Below are 23,145 nucleotides of genomic sequence, written 5' to 3'. Positions count from 1 at the left end.
CTATATACAATTTGACTGATTTTGTGTCAAGAAAACAAAACACCGCCATTTTGTTTACTAAAAAACACGACTAGCACTACACAATATAAGTTAATGAAGTAATAGGCAAAAATAGGTGCCTTTTCTTTTAATCAATCTTTAGAATACACTTTTATGAACAACATCCAAATTATAACTAAGCGGAATCTCGCGGGTTCACTACTTTTTCAATGCTTGAAAAATAGGTTAAAGAAAATAAATAAACTTTATTCTGTACTTTTTTGTTCGCACTTTTCGCATAAAATTTAGAGAAATAATATAAAACTTTTTACTAAAATATTATATAAATACCTTGAATAGTATCGTCCATAGTTAGTTTTTTAGTAACGATAAATAACTTTTTTGTAAACGATACTTATTTGACCACATTTTTTTTTTGTTTTTAAAATGCCTATTAAGTGTTTTTAATAACAGATGTTTAACTGCGTAGATTTAGGTAACTTTAAAATTTATACAATTTTTTCTTATACAATTAAATGCAACAGGGCTTTGTTTATGTAGTTTCAAAATAATAAAATCACAATAGTGATTTTTTTTTGTTTGACTTTTGGCCAGCTTTTTTGAAAATTAGCCCACTGTGAGCTGTATCAAAAGTTTTTTTTTAAATATGTCTCCTCTCTCAATTTTATACTTATAATGTTGCTTGATTATTCCTTTGTTATTATATTTTTCAAGTAATACCAAGTAATAGCAATTTGTTCCACAATATAAGATTGTAAAAAGAATTGAATACAGCTTCTTTCAGTTGTTTTTAATAGTTTGTTTTACTGGACTATCTATATTATAAAGAATATTTTAATTTAGCTCTCTTACTGTTGATGCAAAGTGTTCAGCATTTTTTTCACTGTTGATCTTTATATATCTTATCATTCATTTATCAACAATTTTTTGCGAATAATTTGTTGTCAAAATTAATTTTATCAAATTTCAATTATTTTAGTTGAAATTAACATTTTTCACAATATTTTTACTTTGACTGTTGAAGTTATTAATAACAAGATCTTTAAGATCTTGTTATTAATAACTTCAACAGTTAAAATTTCTTTTTTTCAACAGTTACAATTTTTTTTTCACCAGTTACAATTTCTTACATTTACAATTTCTTCTGAAAACATTAAACATAACGTTCAGAAGTTATTTAAGTTTCTGATTCAGAAACCCACTTGTTTTCCTCAGGTTATGTAAAATGTCTATTATTTTATTATTGTATAAAATAATAAATATTTTATAAATAAATATTTATTAATTTATACAAAAATAAAATAAAAATAATAAAATAAAACAGGCGGGTATACCCACCCGTTTCCTCGACGGGTACATGGGCAAATATTTAAAGATTATAGACAACCTTACAAGCAAATATAACTTTTCTTTTCACTCCTCTTTATTTTATCTGGTTCCTTGGGATACCCTTGTTATTATCTACAGAAAAAATTTATGTGGAGACTGGTACTTTAGGGACTTCTTGTTTTGACTTTACACTTTTTATCTCATAAATGATAAGAGTGGATTTAAGAATAACCTTTTTTATGATAGTTACAAAAGTATAAAAAAAGCATGAAATAAAAAAAGCTAAATGCTCTGATTTCCTAATCACTTTTCCCCCTTACATGGCGGTTTACAATGTTTATATTATATTTAAACATGCGAATGTATATTTCACAACAATGTATATATTGGATATTTTAAAGTTACGTAGTCTGTTATGACATTTTAGCAATGTATAAAAGTTTTTTTATTTTTGCACTAATGCCCAATTAGTTGTAGCATTACGCATTACACACTAAAAAAAAAAAGGTATAAATATTTACCTTTAGGGCAGGCGCGAATCCAGCATTTTTTGGTCTTTGAGATAGCTAACTTTCAGAAATGGAGCAAACTCCACACATTTCGTTTCCAACGTGAGAGCAACAAGTTGATAAAATATTTTTTGCACTATTCTCAAATAGATTAATATTCTTCGAAAAATTTTAAATTTCATAGTAAAATATTTCAGCGTTCAAATATTATGACCATATAAAGTTTTAACTCCTCTCAATTTGAGGAAGTTACAAATTTCATATGGTCATAATTTTTGAACGTTAAGAGATTATTCAATGAAACTTAAAATTTATCTATGAATATAAGTTTAGTTGAGGATAGTACAAAAAAAAAATTTAATGGACTTGTTGCTCTCACGTTTGGGGCAGGTAACGAAAATTTTGGGGTTTTTTGTTCCCAAGTTTCAATCATCGCAGTTTTTTGCAAAACATCTTTATGTAACCTAAGTATAAACACAAAAATGTTTGGAACTTGCTGAATGTCTGGATAATAGTTATCTCAAAGACCAAAAAATACTGGATCCACCCCTGATTTAGGTTATATCACATATTCTACCGCTTTAAGGTAGAAAGTTATACCTTTAAGGTTAAAATATGAACCAAAAATAACCATATGCGGTGTAACTTGCTGTCTTAAGGGTATAACAATCTACCTTAAAGAATATGTAAAACTAAAATGCAGTTGCATTTCAAACTAAAACTAAAATGCAGTTGCATGCTCGAATCTTGAGTCTTCAGGCCATTAATAGTCAATCGGTTGTTTCTTAACAGTGTACTAACTAGAGACAAAAAAAATTAACAGTATATTAATAAATTAATTGTCAAAATTAGTTTCATATAAAAAAAAACTTGTTTCGTATCAGATTAAAATGTTTAAACTTTAAAAACTTGCTCTTTTTTAATTTGTGTACTTTTATTAGCTTGAACTGTTGCATCATAATCTTTCATTTATGAGCTAATTTTAATCGTCTTATGAATGCTTTTGTTAGACTTAAAGCGCATTAATAGAATTTATTCACATCGTTACGCAAACAATTTTATGGTCCACGGTTGTGCAAACTATTTAATTGACTTCCGTCAATTACAAGATTTTTAAAATATAAAATCAAAAAGTATAGATTCATAGATGTTTTTATGTTAATACTATTTTGTAAAGATTTGAAACTATAAAATATAATATTTAAATATAATTTAAAGTTATGTTTATTACTTTAACCTAGTAAAATTAATTCACCATATTTACTTTTATTTTTACAAGCACAAAAAAAATATTTTTTACTACTTTAATGAATAAAAATTAATTTTTTTAGCGATAAACTCTAGTTATGCGTTTATTATTCGAACTTTTATTACTGGTATTCAGCAAATGTGATTCTTTACAATTGGAAGATTTTTATGATTATACAAGTGCTCGAATCTTGACAGATTTTAATATACATATTGATTTGCCAATAACATATCCACATTGGTCGGATGTCAATAACACCCAAATTGACGTATGTTTTTATAATTTAAGTATATAATAGTTTTACAACGTATAATTTGCGATTTGTTTGAGATTTTAAATTATTATTTATAAAAAAACTGCCTAAAATAACCACATCCAGAAATTCGCTCTAGGGGAATATTTTGGCCTAGATTATCTTTACACCTTTTAGGGAAACCTAAATCTCACTTTTAAAAAGCTCCAAAATAAACGTCTTTTTAAAGGTTCTTACTGTCCAGAAAAAATATTTCACTTAAAAGTAAAACGTTATCCTCAGCCATAGTTCTCAAAACTCTATCTTTCTAACAACATACAAAGATTTCATGAGCATAGTACATAGTTTAGTAATAAGTGTAATATTATGGAGTGTGGTTGTATAATTTGTTATACTACTTCCACTATTAAGTAGCTCTTTCTTTGTTCTTTATGTAAATTTACTGCTCTGTTTTCTTTCCAAGCCTCCCTATTTTGTTAAGGAATTATTAATTTATTAAAATTATTATATTAAATTAAAGTTTTCTTCCCAAGCCTCCCTATTTTAATAAAATTAATTTTTAAACTTCATAAGAAGTTTGGAAATAAATTTTTACTTTCTGCAATACTACTTTCTGCTCAGTTGGTCATTAAAACGTCAAACGAAAAGTTAAACAAAACAACAGTTTTAAATCATCTTTCTGTAGCTTTATATTTTAGTTTTTAAGACTTCTGGGAGGATGGTCAACCATGTGCAGATGCAACCCCAAGAAATCTTTAATTTTAAAAATGGTTGGAACAGAACTTCTGCTTATCTTGAAGTGCAATTATATACAAGTAAATACACAAAGATACGCTGTAAAAAACAGACCAAGAAAAAATTGTCTTTGAAATCCGTGAATTACAAAAAAAAAAAATTAATATTCAAAATACACTCCTAAAAAATACATTTTTTTATTTCATAGTTTTGGTCACAAGAATCCCAGTGGGCACAGGACCTAAATAAGACGTCTTTTGAACGTTCAAAAGACGTCCAAAACGTTCAAAAGACGTTTAAAAGACGTCTTTTTAACGTCCTGTGCCCACTGGGATATGTGAAAGACGGCAATGATAATCAATACACTTAAATTGCCTGTCAGAGTTAAACCGGTCATTAAGCAACAAACTGTGATTTTTTTTTATATTGCTGTGGTTAAAATTTTCAGGTAATTTTTTTGAGGAAAATATGTGGTGTAAAACAACATCCAGGCAAGACATACGTAAGACGTTCAAATGACGTTCTTTGCAACTGGGTATATACGTTATGTATATTCGTTTGTATGCGTTAAAATTGATAAAAGTTGTTGAGTTTTATTATTAGTCCTTTGTATTTCTTAAACAGCACTGTTGATTTTTATAATTAATCGTATAACGGCTTCGTGGGTCTTAACAGCGTACTACCCTGCCAGTCAAGAACACCCTAAGTGCAGAAGCGGCCATAGGGCAGTGGTTAGAACGCTTGTTTTATAAGCAAGAGATTCAGGGTTCGAAACGTGAAAAATGTAACAGTGCTCATATTAATGTTAAAAAAATTAGATGAATTAGCTACATACTGGAAAATGGTTTTTCAGATTGCTGGTTTTCCAACGATGACTAAATCAAACTGCAGTATGAATATTAATAGATTATTCAATTATTGTAAGACTAAAACATTAACAGAAACTAAACAATGCGCTCATATGCAGAGGATGAGGAACTCTAACTTAAAACAATTAAAATCTTCTACATAATAAATCACTCTGCAATCCGTTATTAACCCATTATTCAAAAAAAACCGTAATAGTCGAACTAAATATTAGATTTTTATTAAATATAAGCACAATAACAGATCAAAAAAGTTTATTATTTAATACTAGGTCACCACCAAACATGTACATTATGTATCGTACATAAAGGTACGATAATGGAAGTTGTATGAATGGTAAATATGACGGTACAAATGGTACACCCTACTATCAAAATTTAATTTATTATTTTCCAATTTAAGTGAATATTTATTAAAATAAGTATATATATATAAATATGTATATATATATATATATATATATATATATATATATATATATATATATATATATATATATATATATATATATATATATATATATATATACATATATATATATCAAATAAGATACCAATACTAAAAGCCAAAAATTTTTATTTATTTGTTAAATATGCTTTTATAATTTTTTAGATTATTCAAAGTGGCATTATTCGATTTTCAGGATTAAATTCTGCAAACACATTGGATCTATTGGTGCTGGCAACATCATCTCCAATTTCTGGTAATATATTTTACCAAGTAATACAAACTGTCAGTGATACTTTGAAAGAAAACATTTCACGAGATGTTGGAATATCCAGTTTCAATGCACTGCATGCAGTCATCATTACATGGCAGAAAGTGGAATTTTATGTAAGTATATAAGATATTGAATTTGTTTTATATAAGATGATATGTTAAGTGAGTAAAGTTTAGCAATTTATTTAAATGTAGTTATAAATTACAAATTGTAAAATTATTTATATAAACATGCAATACATATAAAGTATAAAATAAATTAAAAATTATCAAAATTGATTAGGTGTTGAAGTTTCTTTTAGCAACTGTTTTTTTTTTCTAAACATCTTTACAAAATATAGCAATAAACTTGCAAAATCTACCTTTTTTTTAAATTTTACATAACTTTTAAACGTATGTAACCGATAAATTTTATTTTGCTTCGCTTTAAGCATTTACTCCCTACTTTTTCAATATAAAGAATAGAAAATATCTTTTAACAAAAGACCATATCATAAAATTTCAAATTTAAATATTCATTTGTTTAGTTAATAATCGGTGAAGTAACCACAAAAAATCCCTAAAAAAATAAGAACATAGGATTTGCGTCGATCAAATTTTAGCAAAAGTTAATAAATAAATGAAAAATGTACTTTTAAAAGAGTGCACAGTGGAGTAGAAAGCCACTTGTTCAGATAATTTGTTCTAGAATTTTGCTAATCTGTTATATAATTGGTTGTGTCTGGGAAGGTAGTTTGGAATATACTCAAGCCATATTTTAAATGATGACGACGCGCCTAGAAGTTCGTAAGTTTGGAAAATGTATATAATTAGCTTTATCAGAATGTAGCACGATGGTTTTAAGCCCATTGAAGCCCATATGGTTGCTTTGCGTTGAACATATTCAATCAAGCATAAAATTTTAAATAAAGAGCCAAATCAGAGACTGCATTATTAATTAAATGCAGTTTTTTGCATGCCAAGAACTTGTAAAGATTTAAAAACAACTTACTAAACACGCGTGCTCCACTTGAGGTTAGATGTAAAACGAGTTCTAAATTACGCTCTTAAGTGAAACTTCTTAGACTTTTTACCTAGATTATTTTGAAAAAGTAACTGTAAATATGATTAGTTTGACCGTAACGGAAAACAAAGCATTTTGAAATGTTTAATTTATGTGACCATTTATTTGATCACTCGTATACCTTGTGTAAAAGATCCATTTGATTAACAAATTTAGTATGTGATTAAGTTTTTAAAAAGAGTTTTGTATGATTGGCATATATCTTAGAAGTTATAGTAAGTTAAGGAAGATCGTTTACGTAGAGAATGAAAAGGAGCTGGTAGAAAACAAAACTTTGAAGAATATCACTGAAAACATCAGCCCAATTGAGCTGCTATTGTTAAATGCAGAGCCGCGGCTAGACTCTCCCTCACACCCCAATTTGGGGTTGGGCAGCATTTTTAGGGGGCCTATTTGGAAATTCAAGGGCCCTTTTGCAAATTTAAGGAGCTTTTTTTTTTTTGTAGTTTACCATTTATTCCAAATGATCTATAGTTAAACAATGTGATTTTGTTACTAGTTGTTGAAGTTGCTGGTGTCCTCAAAACTTGTCAACCTCATCATTGCAATTTTTTTCATTTTAGCTTTAAGAGTTTTTGAATTATAGGAGTTCAATCCTAAATATATTAAACCCTGAATGGATCAATTTATTTGTTCGATTTAAATGGTTTTTTGATTTATAGCAGTTTGAATTAAAACTACAATAAAATCGAAAACAACTTTGTATAACAACGGTTGTATCATTACACTCTTTTTGTTTCAACTTCTTCAATTTGAAATGAAAGTCATTAAACTGGGTAAGCATTTTCTGATGTTAAGAAATTTTGACATAAATTTTTTTAACATTGATGAATTTATAATTTAAGTTATTTGTATGATTCAAATAACACTGTGAGCCATAAAGACCGTCAGGTTCAACTTTTCCCCACCTCTAATTTTTTTTTTTTAAAGTAAATGCAGTTTGCGTAAGTCATTTCCAAGTGCAGAACAAATCTAAAGTCGATCAGAAGAGTTAGTATTTTAAGTATTAAAAATTTGAAAAACCTAAAAATTTAGCCTTAAAAGTAATGCAATCCGCCATTCTCGGCTTCTTTTTCTTTAACAGTTTTGATATGATTCAAGTAAAAAAATATACATACAGTAAAGATGGCTGATTTAAAACAGTCTACTTGTGCAGTCTGTTTGGAAAAAAAAGGTAAATATTCAAAATCTTTAGTAAAAGTACAACCATCTGTAGCAAATAAAATCAAGGAGTTTATTTGGCCTGAGTACAATGCAGAGTTTAATGTCTGTCCGGATGTAATTTGTTCAAGTTGTAGAAGAAACATCTTTTTGCTGGAAAATGGATCAAACACTTATCTTTCAAACTGGATAAGTAAAGTTTCTCAGCTATATGACTTTAAAATCATTTAAGTTAAATGATTAATACATATAAAGATATAGATTTTTTATTAAGTGTTATTTTGAATTAGGTTGACAGACCAAGAATTAGACGTAGTACTGAGCTTAGTGAGTGATATTATACAATCATCTCATGTTAATACAAAAGATGTTGAATCTCTGAAAAATAATATGTGCAGCTGCTGCTTTGCTCTCCTTGCAAGAGGTTAAAAATAATAAGTTACTTGATAAGTAAATTAAAAGTTATCAAATATTCATTTATAAACTTCAATAAAAAGCCTTTAGGCGTATATTAATTTAAGAGTAAATTTTATTCTTCAGGATGTCATAACAACTGTTGTTCTAGTCAGGCTGTTTTGAATTTAATTAATTTGGCAGAAACTCTTGATCCCACATCATGTGAGCAAGTTGCTTCAGGCATAATAAAAAATAAAATGGAGCGAGAAGGCATTGAGAGAGGCCAGTCCTTTAAAATATCTACAGGTGTGTAGGTTTTTATTTTCATTTTTAAATAATTTAAAAGGGTTTATATGTTCAGATAAAACTTAAATACACGTATAAAACACTCAGTAGATATGAGGCTTTTGTAACTAAGCAATTGTATAGGTTGCTAACTTTTTCAAAATGTTTGCATTGTAAATTTAAAGTAGGGGTAGGTTAAAGATACATATAATTAATTATACTTTATCTTTAAGGTGGAAATCCGTTAACTTTAACTGTTGGAACTAAAAACAATAAATCTTCTAGAAAGTTTATCATTTCAAACAGTGATGGAATTAACTTCTGTTTTGGAATTGACAAAAAATAAAACAAAAAAACTGATATCAAGTCTCCGTAAGAATACTGTTGTGGAGAAAAATGTAATTAGTACGATGACATCATTACAAGAAGAAATTGAATCTAAATATAAAATAGAACTAAAGAACTTTATTTGGAATGATCAAATTGTAACAAGACATGTAGTATTTATCTATGACACTTCTGAATTTATTCTTAGTATTTTAATCGAAAGAGGAATGGATCCTCTCTCCAGTATGGTACGTATATTAATTGATGGAGGTCAAGGATTTCTTAAAGTAATTGTAAATGTCTTTGATAAAACTAATAAAACTGAGATTTACATTGACAGTGGAGTTAAAAAGTGTTTTATTCTTGCTATTGTTAAAGATGTTTGTGAAGACAATGGAAATTTGCAGAAAATCTTGAGTAGATTAAATCTGGATAATGTTACATATCACCTTGCATTTGACTTAAAATGTGCTAACAGCATTTTTGGGTTGTCTTCTCATTCAGGTAAATATGCCTGCTTGTGGTGTGAAGGCGAATGTCCCCTAGAAAGTGGTACTCCAAGAACGTTAGGTTCTTTTGATCACTGGCACAACTTATTTGTTGAAAATGGGGCAAAGGGGTTAGAGATGAAAGATTTTAAAAATGTTATTAGTCCTCGACTCGTTTATTTAGACAAAAATGCTGAAGATGAAATTAATCACTTAGTTCCTCCTCTAGAGTTACATTTTCTTATGGGGATTGTGACATTACTTGGTAGACTACTTTTAGATCATTGGCCTCTTTTTAAAAACTGGCTCAAAGAACATTATATCTTACTTCAAGGTTATCATGGGATAGGCTTTGATGGGAACAATTCCAATAAACTTCTGGAAAAAGTAGATACTTTAGAGAGAGATGTGTTAGCATCTCAAACTAATTTATTGCCTATAATTCATTTCCTCAGAAAGTTTGAAAAGGTTAAAGAGTGCACCTTTGGATACAAATTAGGCAGCAACGCTTCTTCAGTTATTGAAGAGTTTAAAATATCATTTTGTGACCTACAGCAGTATGCAAAGATGCATTTAAATACAGAGCTGAAGGTTACCTGGAAAGTCCATATAGTTGTCTGTCATATTCTTCCATTTGTGAAGTTTAATTGTTGTTCTTTGGGATCATATGCTGAACAGACTGGAGAAGCTGTTCATAGTGCCTTCAAACCAAGTTGGTCTCAATACAAGCGAAGAATTGAAGATAAAGATTATGCTAAATGATTGAAATCTGCTGTTGCAACTTTTTGCTTAGATAAAATGTAAATATTGTAATATAAAATTAGTTGTGTTATTTTTGTTGCATTTATTGTATTTTTTTCTTTTAACTATTGCTATAATAGTGTAAAAGGAGTTTAAATCACTTCAATTTAAGATTAGTAAGAATTAGTAAGGATTGTTTTAAGGAGGATAATGAAAGATTAATTAAAAAAATTTTTTTTTTTTTTCGAAAGGAGGTAATATCATCATAAAGGAGATAACTTTATCACTTTAAGGGGGGTAAATAGGGTAAAAAAATTAGTTTTTATGTTACTTCTGATCGACTTTAGATTTGTCCAATACAAAAAAATAACATATCTAACCAGCACTTGTCTTAATATGAAAAAAAATTAGAGGTGGGGAAAAGTTGAACCTGGAGGTCTTTATGGCTCACTGTGATAACAAAGACAAAATTACTTAAATTAGAAAATCCAATTATGTTAAAATGGTTTATTTTTATTAGGTAAAAATTTATAAAAAAAAATAAAACAACCGGTAACAATGAAAAAAAACATTATTATGCAAAATAAAACTTAAATATCTTATTAACGCAACTATTTTATGTAAATTTTATTAGGAATATGCTTTGTATTATTTTAACAAACGGACATATGTCATTCTTTTAAAATCAAATTAGATTGCGCATATCTGTGGTTTTTCTGAGACTGTAAAATTAAAAATACATTGATACATTGCATTACGATGCATAATGTACTTGATATATAGCATTGTTAAAAAAGCAAATAAAAAGTAGAAAAATTAGAGAAAAATATCGTTTTAAATGTCATTTTTAAGAGTCAATAAATAATAGCTCTGTATCAAAATTGGACCTCCTAGTATTACATTTAAATAAATCTCTCAAAAATTTGCTGAAAATATTTAAAGAAATGATATTTAGTTTTGTTTATGATACAATGGAGTACTATTTTATAGTTTTAGGACTCCCTACAAATGATGTATCAAGTTACCCCATACTTACTAATAGAAAACAACCGCTTTATTTTTAGTATCAACTTGTTTTTTTAATAGTTTTGTTTAATGAAGTAAAAAGCTTATAAATTATAGTTTACAAAATAATGTTTTTTACCGATAGACAAATTGAACAATATACCTTAGTAACTTTAAAAAGTAATAAATTATTTTATAAAAAAAAAAAATTTTTAACCTCTCTCGCAGGCCTAATGATATCAATAAATATTTCTTTTCAAAACATAACCTTAGTCAGAGTGGCATTAAAGATTTTGGCGCCCAATACAAATTAAATCGTTCACCGCCCCTCTTTCTGGGGGTAATTTAGGGAGACATGTTTGGGTATTCGTCCTGTGAAAATATAAAATATGCACATTAATATTATTACTTTAAAATTTTATAAAACTAATTACATTAACTAGTTTTCTTAATAAATGAATATATTATTTTCTAGACTATCTAGGAAGGTAACCGGAAGTCAATTTTTTAATTTGGGGTGATCCAGACTAGGGGACGATTTTCAGGTTTAAAAAAGTTAACTAAAATTTTTAAATGATTAGCAAGCAAGCCCACTAATCATTTAACATTTTTAGTTAACTTTTTTAAATATAAAACTTTTTTTTGCGCCACATAATTTTATTAAAATTTCTTATCACTTTCAAACAGCCTCCCAAAATTGCTTCCGTTTTCAAATAACATGCTTTGTTAAATAAACAAATATACAAAAATAATTAAAAATTCTCTCCAAAAGATCTAAGAAAAGGAGGGGGAGGGGCAATCACCCCTATCGCCCACTCCTCTCCCTATGGATTTGCCCCGGGTGTCACTCTTGATTCAAAGGATCAAAGGAGTGACACCAAACGAATAAGTGAGTTTAGCATTTTTAAAGAATAATATTTATGTAAACGGATTAAAATAATAAAAAGCAAATGATTGATAAGGATAATGTCATTCAAACAAATAATATAAATACAATGATATATAATAAATTTCATATAATAAAATAAGTATAATATTAATAATATAATATAATTATAATATTTATAAAAATGACAAATAGCGTAGTTATAAAACTAATACTAATTTTTGTGACAACAAATATTGTGAAGGGAAAAAAAAACGATGTTAATACTATTAAAATAAGAAAATAAACAGAAAGAAAATATATGCTAAAGAAAATCACATTACAGTAAGAATAACCAATAAAAAAAGGTACACTTAGCATAAAACTTTATGTAAATAAAATTTAAAAATTTGGCAGTCGGGAGGTTTGGATACCCCCTCATTTCTCACAATCTATTCTAGATATTTTTTGTTTTCTACCATAGCACTATAGTTTTATAACTAGCAACACTGCTCATCAAAAGTGTCAGTTGTCATTTCACTTGGTTGTCAAGTTACATGCGCTTAATGGTTTGTTGCGTACAAAAGTAAATATTTTGTTTGGGATTTGAGGAAAGATAACAAAGAAATCTGCAAGAAAGTGTAAGTATCTGTGTTAACTTTTTCATTTGCATTTAATAAACATTATATTTACCTGGCAATTAGGATTCAGCATTTGATAAAAATAAACTTATTCAAATTTATTTGAAAAGTGAGGTTAAAGGGAGCATTAGGCACGCAGGTAGGAGGGAGGTTTGGGCATGCCCAATGCTCCCCTTTTTTGTAGTTTGTTTTGGTGTCATACGTTTGTGGTTTTTTGCTATGCCTATTGAATTGAATGTTTAATCATTTCTTTTTAGGACAATGCCGTTTTCATTTAAAAAGAAAAAGAAACGACGTGAAATACCTCAAGATGTTATTTTGCGCGCATTGGAAGAGGTTTCTAAAGGAGGAAAAACTAAAACTACTGCAATTAAATATGATATACCCAGGTCTAACCTTCAAAGATACATAAAACAGAGTGGCGTTGTGAAAGATATTTCTTCTAAATTTATATCATCCCAAATATTCATGAAAGATGAAGAAGAAAAAATTTCAGAATATCTTGTAACATTGTTTAAACTAAACCATGGAATGTCAAAACTGATGGCACGTGAATTGGTTTACGAATACGCCACTGCTATTAATAAAGAAATACCAGACAACTGGGCAGAGAAGAAACTTGCATCCAATGATTGGCTAAGGGGATTTTTTAAAAGATAACCTCATCTTTCGATAAGGACACCAGAAGCTACCAGCCTCTCACGTGCCACAAGTTTCAATAAGAAAAATGTCGGAGATTTTTTTGAAAATCTTAAAACTGTATATGAACGGCATTGCTTCGGCCCTGAGTCTATTTACAATATAGACGAAACTGGATTATCAACAGTACAACGAACCCAGAAAGTGATTGCTCTAAGAGGTACTTAGCAAGTTGGGCAAGTAACGTCAGCTGAAAGAGGGACACTTGTAACGGTTTGCAGAGGTATTAATGCATTGGGTAACTCAATACCACCCTTTTTCATATTCCCACGGGTTAATTTTAAAATATATATGCTAAATGATGCACCTGTTGGTTCAGATGGAGCAGCACATCCTTCAGGGTGGATGACAGCACCATGTTTTTTAAAATATATACACCATTTTGCAAAACACGCCAAACCAACGCCTTCCTCAACAGTTCTATTGCTGCTGGACAATCACGAGAGCCATATTTCAGTACCAGTTCTTGATTTTTGTAAAGAATCAGGCATTGTCTTAATGACTTTCCCACCGCACTGCAACCATAAACTGACTGTCTATGGACCACTCAAAACTTATTATAACACTGTTGTAACAGATTGGATGGTAAGCAATCCTGGCAAAACGGTAATAATTTATGAAATCCCAAAATTAGAAGCAAAAGCCATCCCACTTGTGTTCAAGTTGCAAAATATTCAACCAGGATTTAAAAAACCTGGCATTTGGCCATTCAATTCAAACATTTTCTCTGATGAAGATTTTGTTTGTTCTTCTATAACTGGTCGCTGCTTGTCGGAAGAGAATAATGTTGCTACAGAAAAATCGATTTTAGAACAACCTATCATGGAACAGCCTTCAACAGAAGAAAATCTGAGTCTAGAGGATAATACAAGTTCAAATATGGAGGTCACTGGGTCATCTCAACTGGAATCTCTATCTAAAAGCCAGACTAGGGGCACTTTCAATGTAACACCTGATTTATTAAGACCATTTCCGAAAGCTGGCCCCAAAAAATTGGATGGCATGAAACGGAAGAAAGAAAAAACTAGAACATTGACAGACACACCCGAGAAAAGAATTATAGAAATGGAAAAAAAAGAAAGACAAAGAAAAGATAAGATCAAAGAGCTCAACAAAAATCGAAAATGCTCTAGAAACGAGAAAAGCACGAAGATTAGCAGTGATGATGAAATAGAAAATGCTTCCGTTTCTGATGTAGACCTTGTTGAAATCCATTCATCAGAAGAAGATTTTGATGTAGACGATGTGATTGTTATGGATAGAAAATTCCAGATCAATAACTTTTTGTTAGTTAAATTTGATACCAAAAAAACTGTTTATCATTATGTTGGAATAGTTGAAGAGGTTAATCACTCCATGGCAACTGTCAAATTCATGAGAGCGAGTAAGATAAGAAATACGTTTTTGTTTCCTGACATCGAGGACGTAGCCAGCGTCCCCTGGAGGATATAAAGACAAAATTGCCTACACCAACAACATGGATAAAACGTGGCAGTCTAAAATATAAATTTGACAAGCTTCTTTGGGTCATACCAAATTTAAGATAAGTCTTATTAAGTCCAACATCGTGCAGTATTGATTCCAAGTGACATTGTTTATTTTTTTGTAAAGTCTATGATAAGAAAAAATGTTTGTATTACAATTTTTTATAGCAATGCTATATAATACTTAAGCATAGTAGTATATTAAAACAATATTGTGTATATTAAGTACAGTGCCCAAACCTCCCCACAGGGGCGCCTAGACCTCCCAACCACAGGGAGGTTTGGGCACTTTGGACATGTGTTAGAAAATCTCTTGTAACTTTGCGGATAATTATAATACTAAAACTCTTCTTAGTAATAGTTACTGCCAAATATGTGTGCTAGATATATTTTAAATAAAATTTTGATTTTAATAAAAAATAACTATTTTATTAGCATTTATGTGAAAAAGTGCCCAATGCTCCCCTCTCTCCCCTATCTATAACAACAAATCATTAATATATATATATATATATATATATATATATATATATATATATATATATATATATATATATATATATATATATATATATATATATATATATATATATATATATATATATATATATATATATATATATATATATATATATTAAAACTGGAATTCATTCATGCAGATGACAGATACAAGAAAAACAAATATTTAGAAAACAAAGAAAAAAATTTAACTTAACTTAAAAATTAAAAAAAAAACTTTAACAGTGTTGATTTGTCTTGAGTTAAATAAATGTCATTAAAATATAAAAGTTTAATTCTTTCAAACATTCGAATTTTTTTCCAAAGTTCTTTTTTTCAATTTTATGTCAATCTATGTTAGCCTAAAAGATTAAAAAGGTATTAACCAACTAAAAATATATATTTTCATAAGTCATTGTCCAGAAAGTCCTTTACATAGCAGTAGCCGAATGTAGTTAACTTTACCCAAGATGAGTATTTTTATTAAGATAATATCTCTAGTTTTTCCTCAACCAAGAACTTAAAAAAAGAATATATTTTTTTTAATTGCATAAAAGTTTGACTTTGCATTTTGCTTTATTAAATTGTATACTATTGTTTTTGCACATTGCATAATAGTGTTGTTGCTTTAAATAAAAACTAATAAAAAAATTTTAAGACTTTTTATAAGTCTTAAGTATAAGTCTTTTTCCTCAAATCTTTTAAAGGTGTGTAACTCTGTTATTAAAATAATGAAATTTTTTTATATATAACCAAATTAGTATATAGGGCTGCTTACATGGAACACTTGAAGTTTGGCATCTTCCTTTCAATCAAGTTATCAAAACTCACGAAGCATGTTTTATGTGTTAACAAAAATAACATCTTTTTAGCAGTTGTATCCCTGTTAAATGCTGTGACAAAAAGTGTGATAAAAGAAAGTAAAAAATTCAAAGTATATATAGCCATTAAAATATAAAAGTTTTAATAATTTAATAATCATCCTTTCTTCCTTTTTAAGCTATTAAATTCAATAATTTTTTTGTTTGTTTGTCTTCTTTGATTGTTTTGGCTTTGATTTTATATTTTGTATAAAATTTTGCTTTGCAACATTTTGTAAGAAGGTACTATATAAAAAAGCCAGTTTATTATTTTATTAAACAATTTTAGAGCAAATCCTTCAGTTCATTTCAAGTAATAGTTACTTCAAACGGCACAGATACCTTTGCAATATTGAACTTGCTGAATATTGGTCAAAGCTCACAAAAATTGCAGTTTTATCCAGAGGTAAATTTATATGTAAAAGTAAAAAGTAAAATATAGTAATCCTATCCTACCCTCCTAAAGTCACATCATAATAATCCTATCCTACCCTCCTAAAGTCACATCATAATAATCCTATCCTACCCTCCTAAAGTCACATCATAATAAGCTTGATAACTGTAGTTTCATAAGGCTTCAATTAGTAATAATCATCAGCCATTTTTTATGTATAATGGTTTTAATTTGTTTGAAGTAGATAATTTTAAATTATTATCTACTTCCAACAAAATTAACATAATTTATAACAAAAAAATATAACAAAATTAACTTAATTTCATTATGTCAATAATGTGTATAGTTATGAGGTGTTTTACTTTTAAGAGGATAGTTTATGAATAACTATTAGTTTGTATTTATACTTTAAGTTAATGAAATGTTGAACTTAGCAGAAGCTGCAATAATATGAAATCAAATAAAAGTTAATGATTATTTCAAAGGAATAATAAAATAATAAGTTAATAAAATAATAAGTTAATCATAAAATTTAAAAACAAGTTTCTGTAGTAAACACCTTGTAATAGTTTTAATGTTGCAGGTACAGTGGTTAAGTAAAACTTGTTGCAATCTCTACCAAGAAGTTGTATTTTTTCTGTTTTTGTATGGATTGAAATTTTGATAAAAAAAAATAATTTTTCTATCGAGTGTAAGCATTATATTCACTGTTGATAAGTTTAAACCAAACATTTTAAACCAATGGGTTTAAACCAAACTTTTTAAACCAATGGTTTAAAACCATTTTAAAAAATTTTAGTTTAATTCTTTTTTCTCTTTTAAGAGGAAAATTTTTGCTTTTGAATTTATTTAATTAAAGTTGAAGAATAAAAAAGAAAATTTTACCTAAATAAAACAATTTGAGAATTTCTTTAGGTGAAATACAACTTTGTATAGAGGATTTTAAAATGTGATCCATTATTTTTAACAGAAAGTCATTTTTTGTTAGTTTAATTTTTTTTTAACGTTAAATAACTTATCTATTTAAAATTTTTCTGTTCAAAAAAAATTGTTATTGTAGTTTATTTCAGCATATTATTTTTTGGATCTATTTTATGTATAAAGTTATATATGTGAAGTTGGTTCAATAATAATTCATTTCGATTCAGTTTTTTAAATTAAAGATAATCATAAATGATTTTTCAATGGGCATCAATCTAAAGTTAAATATCATTAAAATGTCATTTAAATGCATACTAAATTTTTATGTTATTGATTCCAATTTACTCAAATAAACTTTTTCAATTTACTCAAAATGAAAAAAACTAATTCACTCCCAAAAAGACTCCCAAAAATAAAGTTGAAAAACTTATTATGTATAACATTTTTACAAAGAATTTATTATGATAATCTTATATCAGGTTGATCTACGTTACTCTTACAATGATGGTTTATCATTTGTTCGTACAGATTTTCTTAAGCGTTCAACTGGCGTATCAACAGCAACTGTAAATGCAGCTTCAGCTGCAACTTCTGGTACAAATACAGGTAAACCTGGGCGCTGGGTGCTTCAACTAAATCAGAATATAATGTTAGGTAATGTCTTTCATTGTCTTTAAAATATTGAATTAGATTTTTTGTAATTCTGTTTTAATGCTTTAGTTTTAATTTGATTTTAAAATAATTTTTTGTAATTTTCCTTTATTATTCTGATTCTAAGATTAGTGGCAAAAAATAAGTAGAATGCAATATTTGATGAATTTGAAAATATGATAAAAAAAGAAATTAAAAATTAATATTTTCTTTTTAATTATTCATTTTCAGTTGAAACGTCAAATTCAAGCAATGTTACAAGTTAGTAATTATATTTTTGTTTATATCCTTGCTCTAAGTTGCTTTAATTTAAATGCCTAGTATAAAACTTTTTTTTGCTTGTGTGTGTTATTATTTAAACTCTAAAAAATTTTATTAAATTAATTTTTCATATTATGTTTAAAAATAAAAATAAAAATAAAAATAACGTATGTATACTTTATTAAAATATTTTATGAATTTTTTAAATTTTCAAACACAACATGTCTTATGTCAATATAAGAGTTTGACAGTTAAGTTCATAATAATGCATGTGGATAATAATAATACATATTATATTATGCAGTAGTGGTGTAGTAGTATGGATTTCAAATGCTTGTGCGGAAGCAGTGTAAGGTATGGAATTTAAACCTACCACATCCTTAAAAGTACTGCATCTCAACTTGTAGCATGAGCTGCTGCCTTAATTGTCAAAGTTTATCCTATGGAGTTGGATTACAGTTAAGAAAAAATAAAAAATAACTTCTGTCTTGATTATAGTGGTGTTTTGTTTTTGGAGATATTGTACCAAGCCATTTAAATTGAAAGTTATTAACATTATAATATTCTTATATTGTAAAATAAAAGGTTAATATTATTGGCATATTCATTAGATTATTGAAATTATAATAATTGTGAAGAAAATTGTTGGAAAAAAAGCAAAAGAACATCAGACAATATAATAAGAAAGTTTTTATAAACTTTTAAATGAACCTTGCTAATGGCTTTGCTTTATATTTCGTTTTTACTTCAACAAAATATTTGTTTTTATAAATTTTATAATTGTTTTGTTTTACAAGCAAACATTTTTGTTAAATTATAAATTATTTCTACGTTGCTATTTTTTTTTTTTTTTATTGGGCGAACTTGCTGAATCAAAATATTGATAACAATAACTAAAGTGTGAAAATATTTAAACTGTATTATAATTTTTTATTTTCAAATATATTAGTTACATTAATTTATTAAAAAAACATTACTCAAAAATCAAGCTGGTCGCCAAACACAAAAAAAATTTATAACTTCTGAAATTTTGTAAAGTAGTCTTTGTGATGAAGGCTAATTTCTTTAAAAAATATTAAAAACTGAAGAAAATTCGAAACAATTGTTTACATGCCTGTTCCACTGATATACTCCACACATTGTTTTCTGCAAAAATTTGTTTTCAAAAATTATTTTTTGCATGGTTTTGCTACTTACTCATAAATTTAAACTCCTGTAAACTTGAATTAATATATTTTATTATTTTATTATCTGATTATTAACAATTAAATAAAACTTATCAATATGGTAAATTTTATATATTACATAATATGTTATTTATAAAATAATGTTTTTCATTCAGCTTCTTGGTCATTTTTCTGTAAAGATCCAAAGAGTATTGTGATAGCACAAAAATATGTTTGTTTCCTGTACTATTTGAATCTCTTTTAAAGCCTTATATAGTTTCCCTGCTGAACAAAAATAATAACATCTTATTATATACTGTACAAAATTATTTGTTTGTTCTTACTTGCAAAAGTTTGTGCACATGAAATAAATATTAATTTTATAGCAATAAGATACCTATTTGTTTACTAAGGTTTTTTTTAATAAGTATTATGTATAATATATATTTATATTTAAAAGTATATAATTATGTATAAATTATTATGTAAATATAACCCACATTGCTTATATACAGCATTTAAGTAATGTGGATCACATTTAAATTTTACATGATAAGGTTATAGGTTATATTTTAAGAAGATTATAATAAATGGCTTTAAGGTTTATGGATTTGCAACAAAAAGTCATTCACATACGTTTCCTTGCCCATTAAAAAAAATGTTTTGAAATGTGGATAAAATTCAAATTTTGAAGCTTTAAAAATTTTAGAGCAAAATCACATTTTAGTGCCAGCTTATCATCTCTCTGAAAGCAATAATCACATTTTAGTGCCAGCTTATCATCTCTCTGAAAGCAATAATCACATTTTAGTGCCAGCTTATCATCTCTCTGAAAGCAATAATTCTTGGAAAAAATAAATAAAAGCAAAGTTATTAGTATAACAACAAAATGAAAACCTTTTGTTATTTGAAGAACATGGTTATATTAAATTCATTCAATAATAAGCAAAAATGTCAAACAATATTTTGATATTTGCTGTTTAAATTTTGAAATTATGTAGTACTTTCAGGAATATGGGAATGCAAAGGAAACTTGATTAACAAAGAGTTCAAGTTTTCTAAAAATCCATATAGGAAATTAAGGTTATACCAAAATTTAAATATATTAAAATTTTGATTTAACCTAAATGACCATGTTTTAGCAGGTAATAAAAATTTGATTTTACAATGATTAAAACTTTATATAAACTTTTTTTTTTTTTTTTTTTGTCAACATCTTCGCTTCCAACAAGGCTGCAAGCAGCCACTAATTAAAGTTAGAAGTTACTGAGAAAGAAAAGATGAAGATTGTAGAGCAAGATAACGATTGAAGGACTACTTAAAAGATTGCAAGTTATATGAATCAGGAAAGCAAGATGAAGGAAGTGAATTCCAAAGAACTGGTGTTCGAAGAAAAAAACTAGACAAATAAGCATTTTTGGAGCACTTAGGAACAGTCACAGAAAAAGTATGACACTTAATTGAATGACGAGTACCACGAGAATGAATTTTAGTAGATGGCACAAGAGACGCTAGCTCTTTAGAGCAGAGCCCATTATAGTATTTGTAGAAAGAGAAAAAGAAGCAACATTACGACGATGTGATAATGGTTGGAGGTTGGCTGCAAGAGCAGGTCCAACTATGTTTACAATGCGTTTTTGCACCTTGTCTAAAAGAGAAAGGGCATCATTAGAAGATCCGCCCCAGATATGGCAGCAGTATTCCATACAAGGCCCGATTTGAGATTTATAGAGATAGAGAATAGAATCCGGAGTAAGAAAGTGACGAGCTCGATAAAGAGATGCAACCTTAGCAGATGCTAATTTTGCAACTGATTTGATATATGGTTTCCAAGAAAGATTGGAGGTAAGAGTTAATCCTAGAAGATGAAGAGTAGGTGACTCATCGAGTACATCACCGTTCATAAATATAGGAAGATCTAAATTATTGCGATAACGATTGGCTGAAAAAAATTGAGTTTTATCTGAATTAAAGTTCACCAGCCACTATGAGCCCCATGCTGTAGCAGAAGTGAGATCCTTTTCAAGCTCAAATGCCCCCTCCAAGCAATCAGAGGGTGTTGGTTTCTTATCACGACAAGAATAAATGGTAGTATCATCAGCAAACAATGCCACCTTAGATGTGAGAATATCTGGAAGATCGTTAATGTAAATTAAAAAGAGTATAAGGCCAAGGATAGAATCTTGAGGAACCCCTGAAGTTACAGAATAAGAAGAAGAGTGTTGTCCATCGAGGACAACTTTTATGCTACGAATCGAAAGGAAGGATTCAATGATCTTAAAGATGTTGACAGATACACCATAAGAAAAAAGCTTATGGAGAAGACCAGCATGCCAAACTTTATCAAAAGCTTTTGAAATGTCAAGAGCGATGGTCTTAACCTCTCCACCTTCATCTAATGCACGATAAAACCTGTCAGTAATTACTGTTAGCAAATCAGCTGTAGAAAGAGAAGATCGAAATCCGTATTGATGGTCAAAAAGTAAGTTATTAGATTCAAAATGAGAAATTAAGTGTTTGTTAATTAAAGATTCAAAAACCTTGCTTATGATAGGAAGAAGACTAAAGGGATGATAGTTAGACGAATCAGATCGCTCCCCAGAATTTTTGAAGATAGGGATAACAGATGCCGCTTTCCAGCAGGCTGGAAAACAAGACTCTGATAAGCACTTGTTGAAGAGTTTTGAGAGTATAGACGACAGCTCCGGAGAACACTTCTGCAAGACCACAACAGGTATGTTGTCCAGGCCACAAGCTGTAGAAGAGTCTAGGCAGGAAATCACTTTAGATACAGATGTTGGAGTGATTATATGATTGATGTCATATGATTGATGTCAGTTTATAATAAGGAGTTTTGGGTAAACAATTGAGATATCATTTGAAAGTTTTTTTAAATTTAAAATTAAAGCTTATTAAAAAGAACTGAGCAGTGCACAGACTTTATTTGACAAAATAAAACAAGTGCTAATTTTTAAATTCATTGATATAAACAACTTTGTTTCCATGACTTTGTTTTAATAAATGGAATAAGTTGTGTACATATTTTTATTGATTATAAGTACATCTAATGAAAAACTTTGATTTTAGTTTAAGATAATGACTTTGGAGTGTGGAAGGCCTAGGGTTGAGGCCTTAAATTTAATGTTGTTTTTGTATATACATTTTTTACATAAATCAATATAAACTACTACCTTTTGTTTTGTTAAATTTAAAAAAAGTTTTTAATATCCCATCATACATCATTTTTTCTTGAACTTACAAGTTTGCAGTTTAATATCCCCTTCTTGAACTTACAAGTTTGCAGTTTAATATCCCCTTCTTGAACTTACAAGTTTGCAGGGTTGATAAAAATCATGATTTTTTTGAACAAAATCAAAAAAATCGATTTTTTTGATTTAAATTGCATTCTGGAAAAATAAACTCTTAATCAAGTAGTTTTTAATGAAATGAGTTTTTTATGAAATTATAACTAAATTAATTTAAAACATTGAAAAATCTTTTTTAATGTTGATTATTTACAAGTTCTCAAAGATTCAATCAATTAAACTCATTGATTCTTATGCTTTTTGATTAAATA

The 23,145-nt window shown here is 28.0% G+C and overlaps 2 protein-coding genes across 4 annotated transcripts in view; both read left to right on the top strand.

The window, feature by feature from the left end:
* Positions 1-3,158: 3,158 nt before the first annotated feature.
* LOC105843752 (uncharacterized) overlaps positions 3,159-23,145 on the top strand; it is a 35,737-nt gene continuing 15,750 nt past the window's right edge. The window contains exons 1-5 of one of the 3 annotated variants that reach the window (XM_065808944.1): positions 3,159-3,355; positions 5,555-5,776; positions 16,465-16,581; positions 17,970-18,144; positions 18,373-18,402. In XM_065808944.1, the coding sequence (XP_065665016.1) occupies positions 3,185-3,355; positions 5,555-5,776; positions 16,465-16,581; positions 17,970-18,144; positions 18,373-18,402 (715 nt within the window). In that variant the 5' untranslated portion in view covers positions 3,159-3,184. Of the gene's footprint in view, positions 3,356-5,554; positions 8,311-8,426; positions 8,589-8,852; positions 10,328-16,078; positions 16,250-16,464; positions 16,582-17,969; positions 18,145-18,372; positions 18,403-23,145 lie in introns of those variants that run through there. The other 2 variants (XM_065808943.1, XM_065808945.1) reach the window with 2 other exon arrangements.
* On the top strand, positions 12,025-15,303 carry LOC136086687 (uncharacterized). The gene is made up of 2 exons (XM_065808947.1): positions 12,025-12,361; positions 12,478-15,303. The coding sequence occupies exon 2, from the start codon at positions 13,625-13,627 to the stop codon at positions 14,783-14,785; it is 1,161 nt and encodes a 386-aa protein (XP_065665019.1). The 5' UTR covers positions 12,025-12,361; positions 12,478-13,624; the 3' UTR covers positions 14,786-15,303.

The sequence above is a fragment of the Hydra vulgaris genome, chromosome 11, assembly GCF_038396675.1.
Source record: "Hydra vulgaris chromosome 11, alternate assembly HydraT2T_AEP".
Lineage (NCBI taxonomy): Eukaryota > Metazoa > Cnidaria > Hydrozoa > Anthoathecata > Hydridae > Hydra > Hydra vulgaris.
This window is presented reverse-complemented; position numbering and strand designations above follow the sequence as displayed.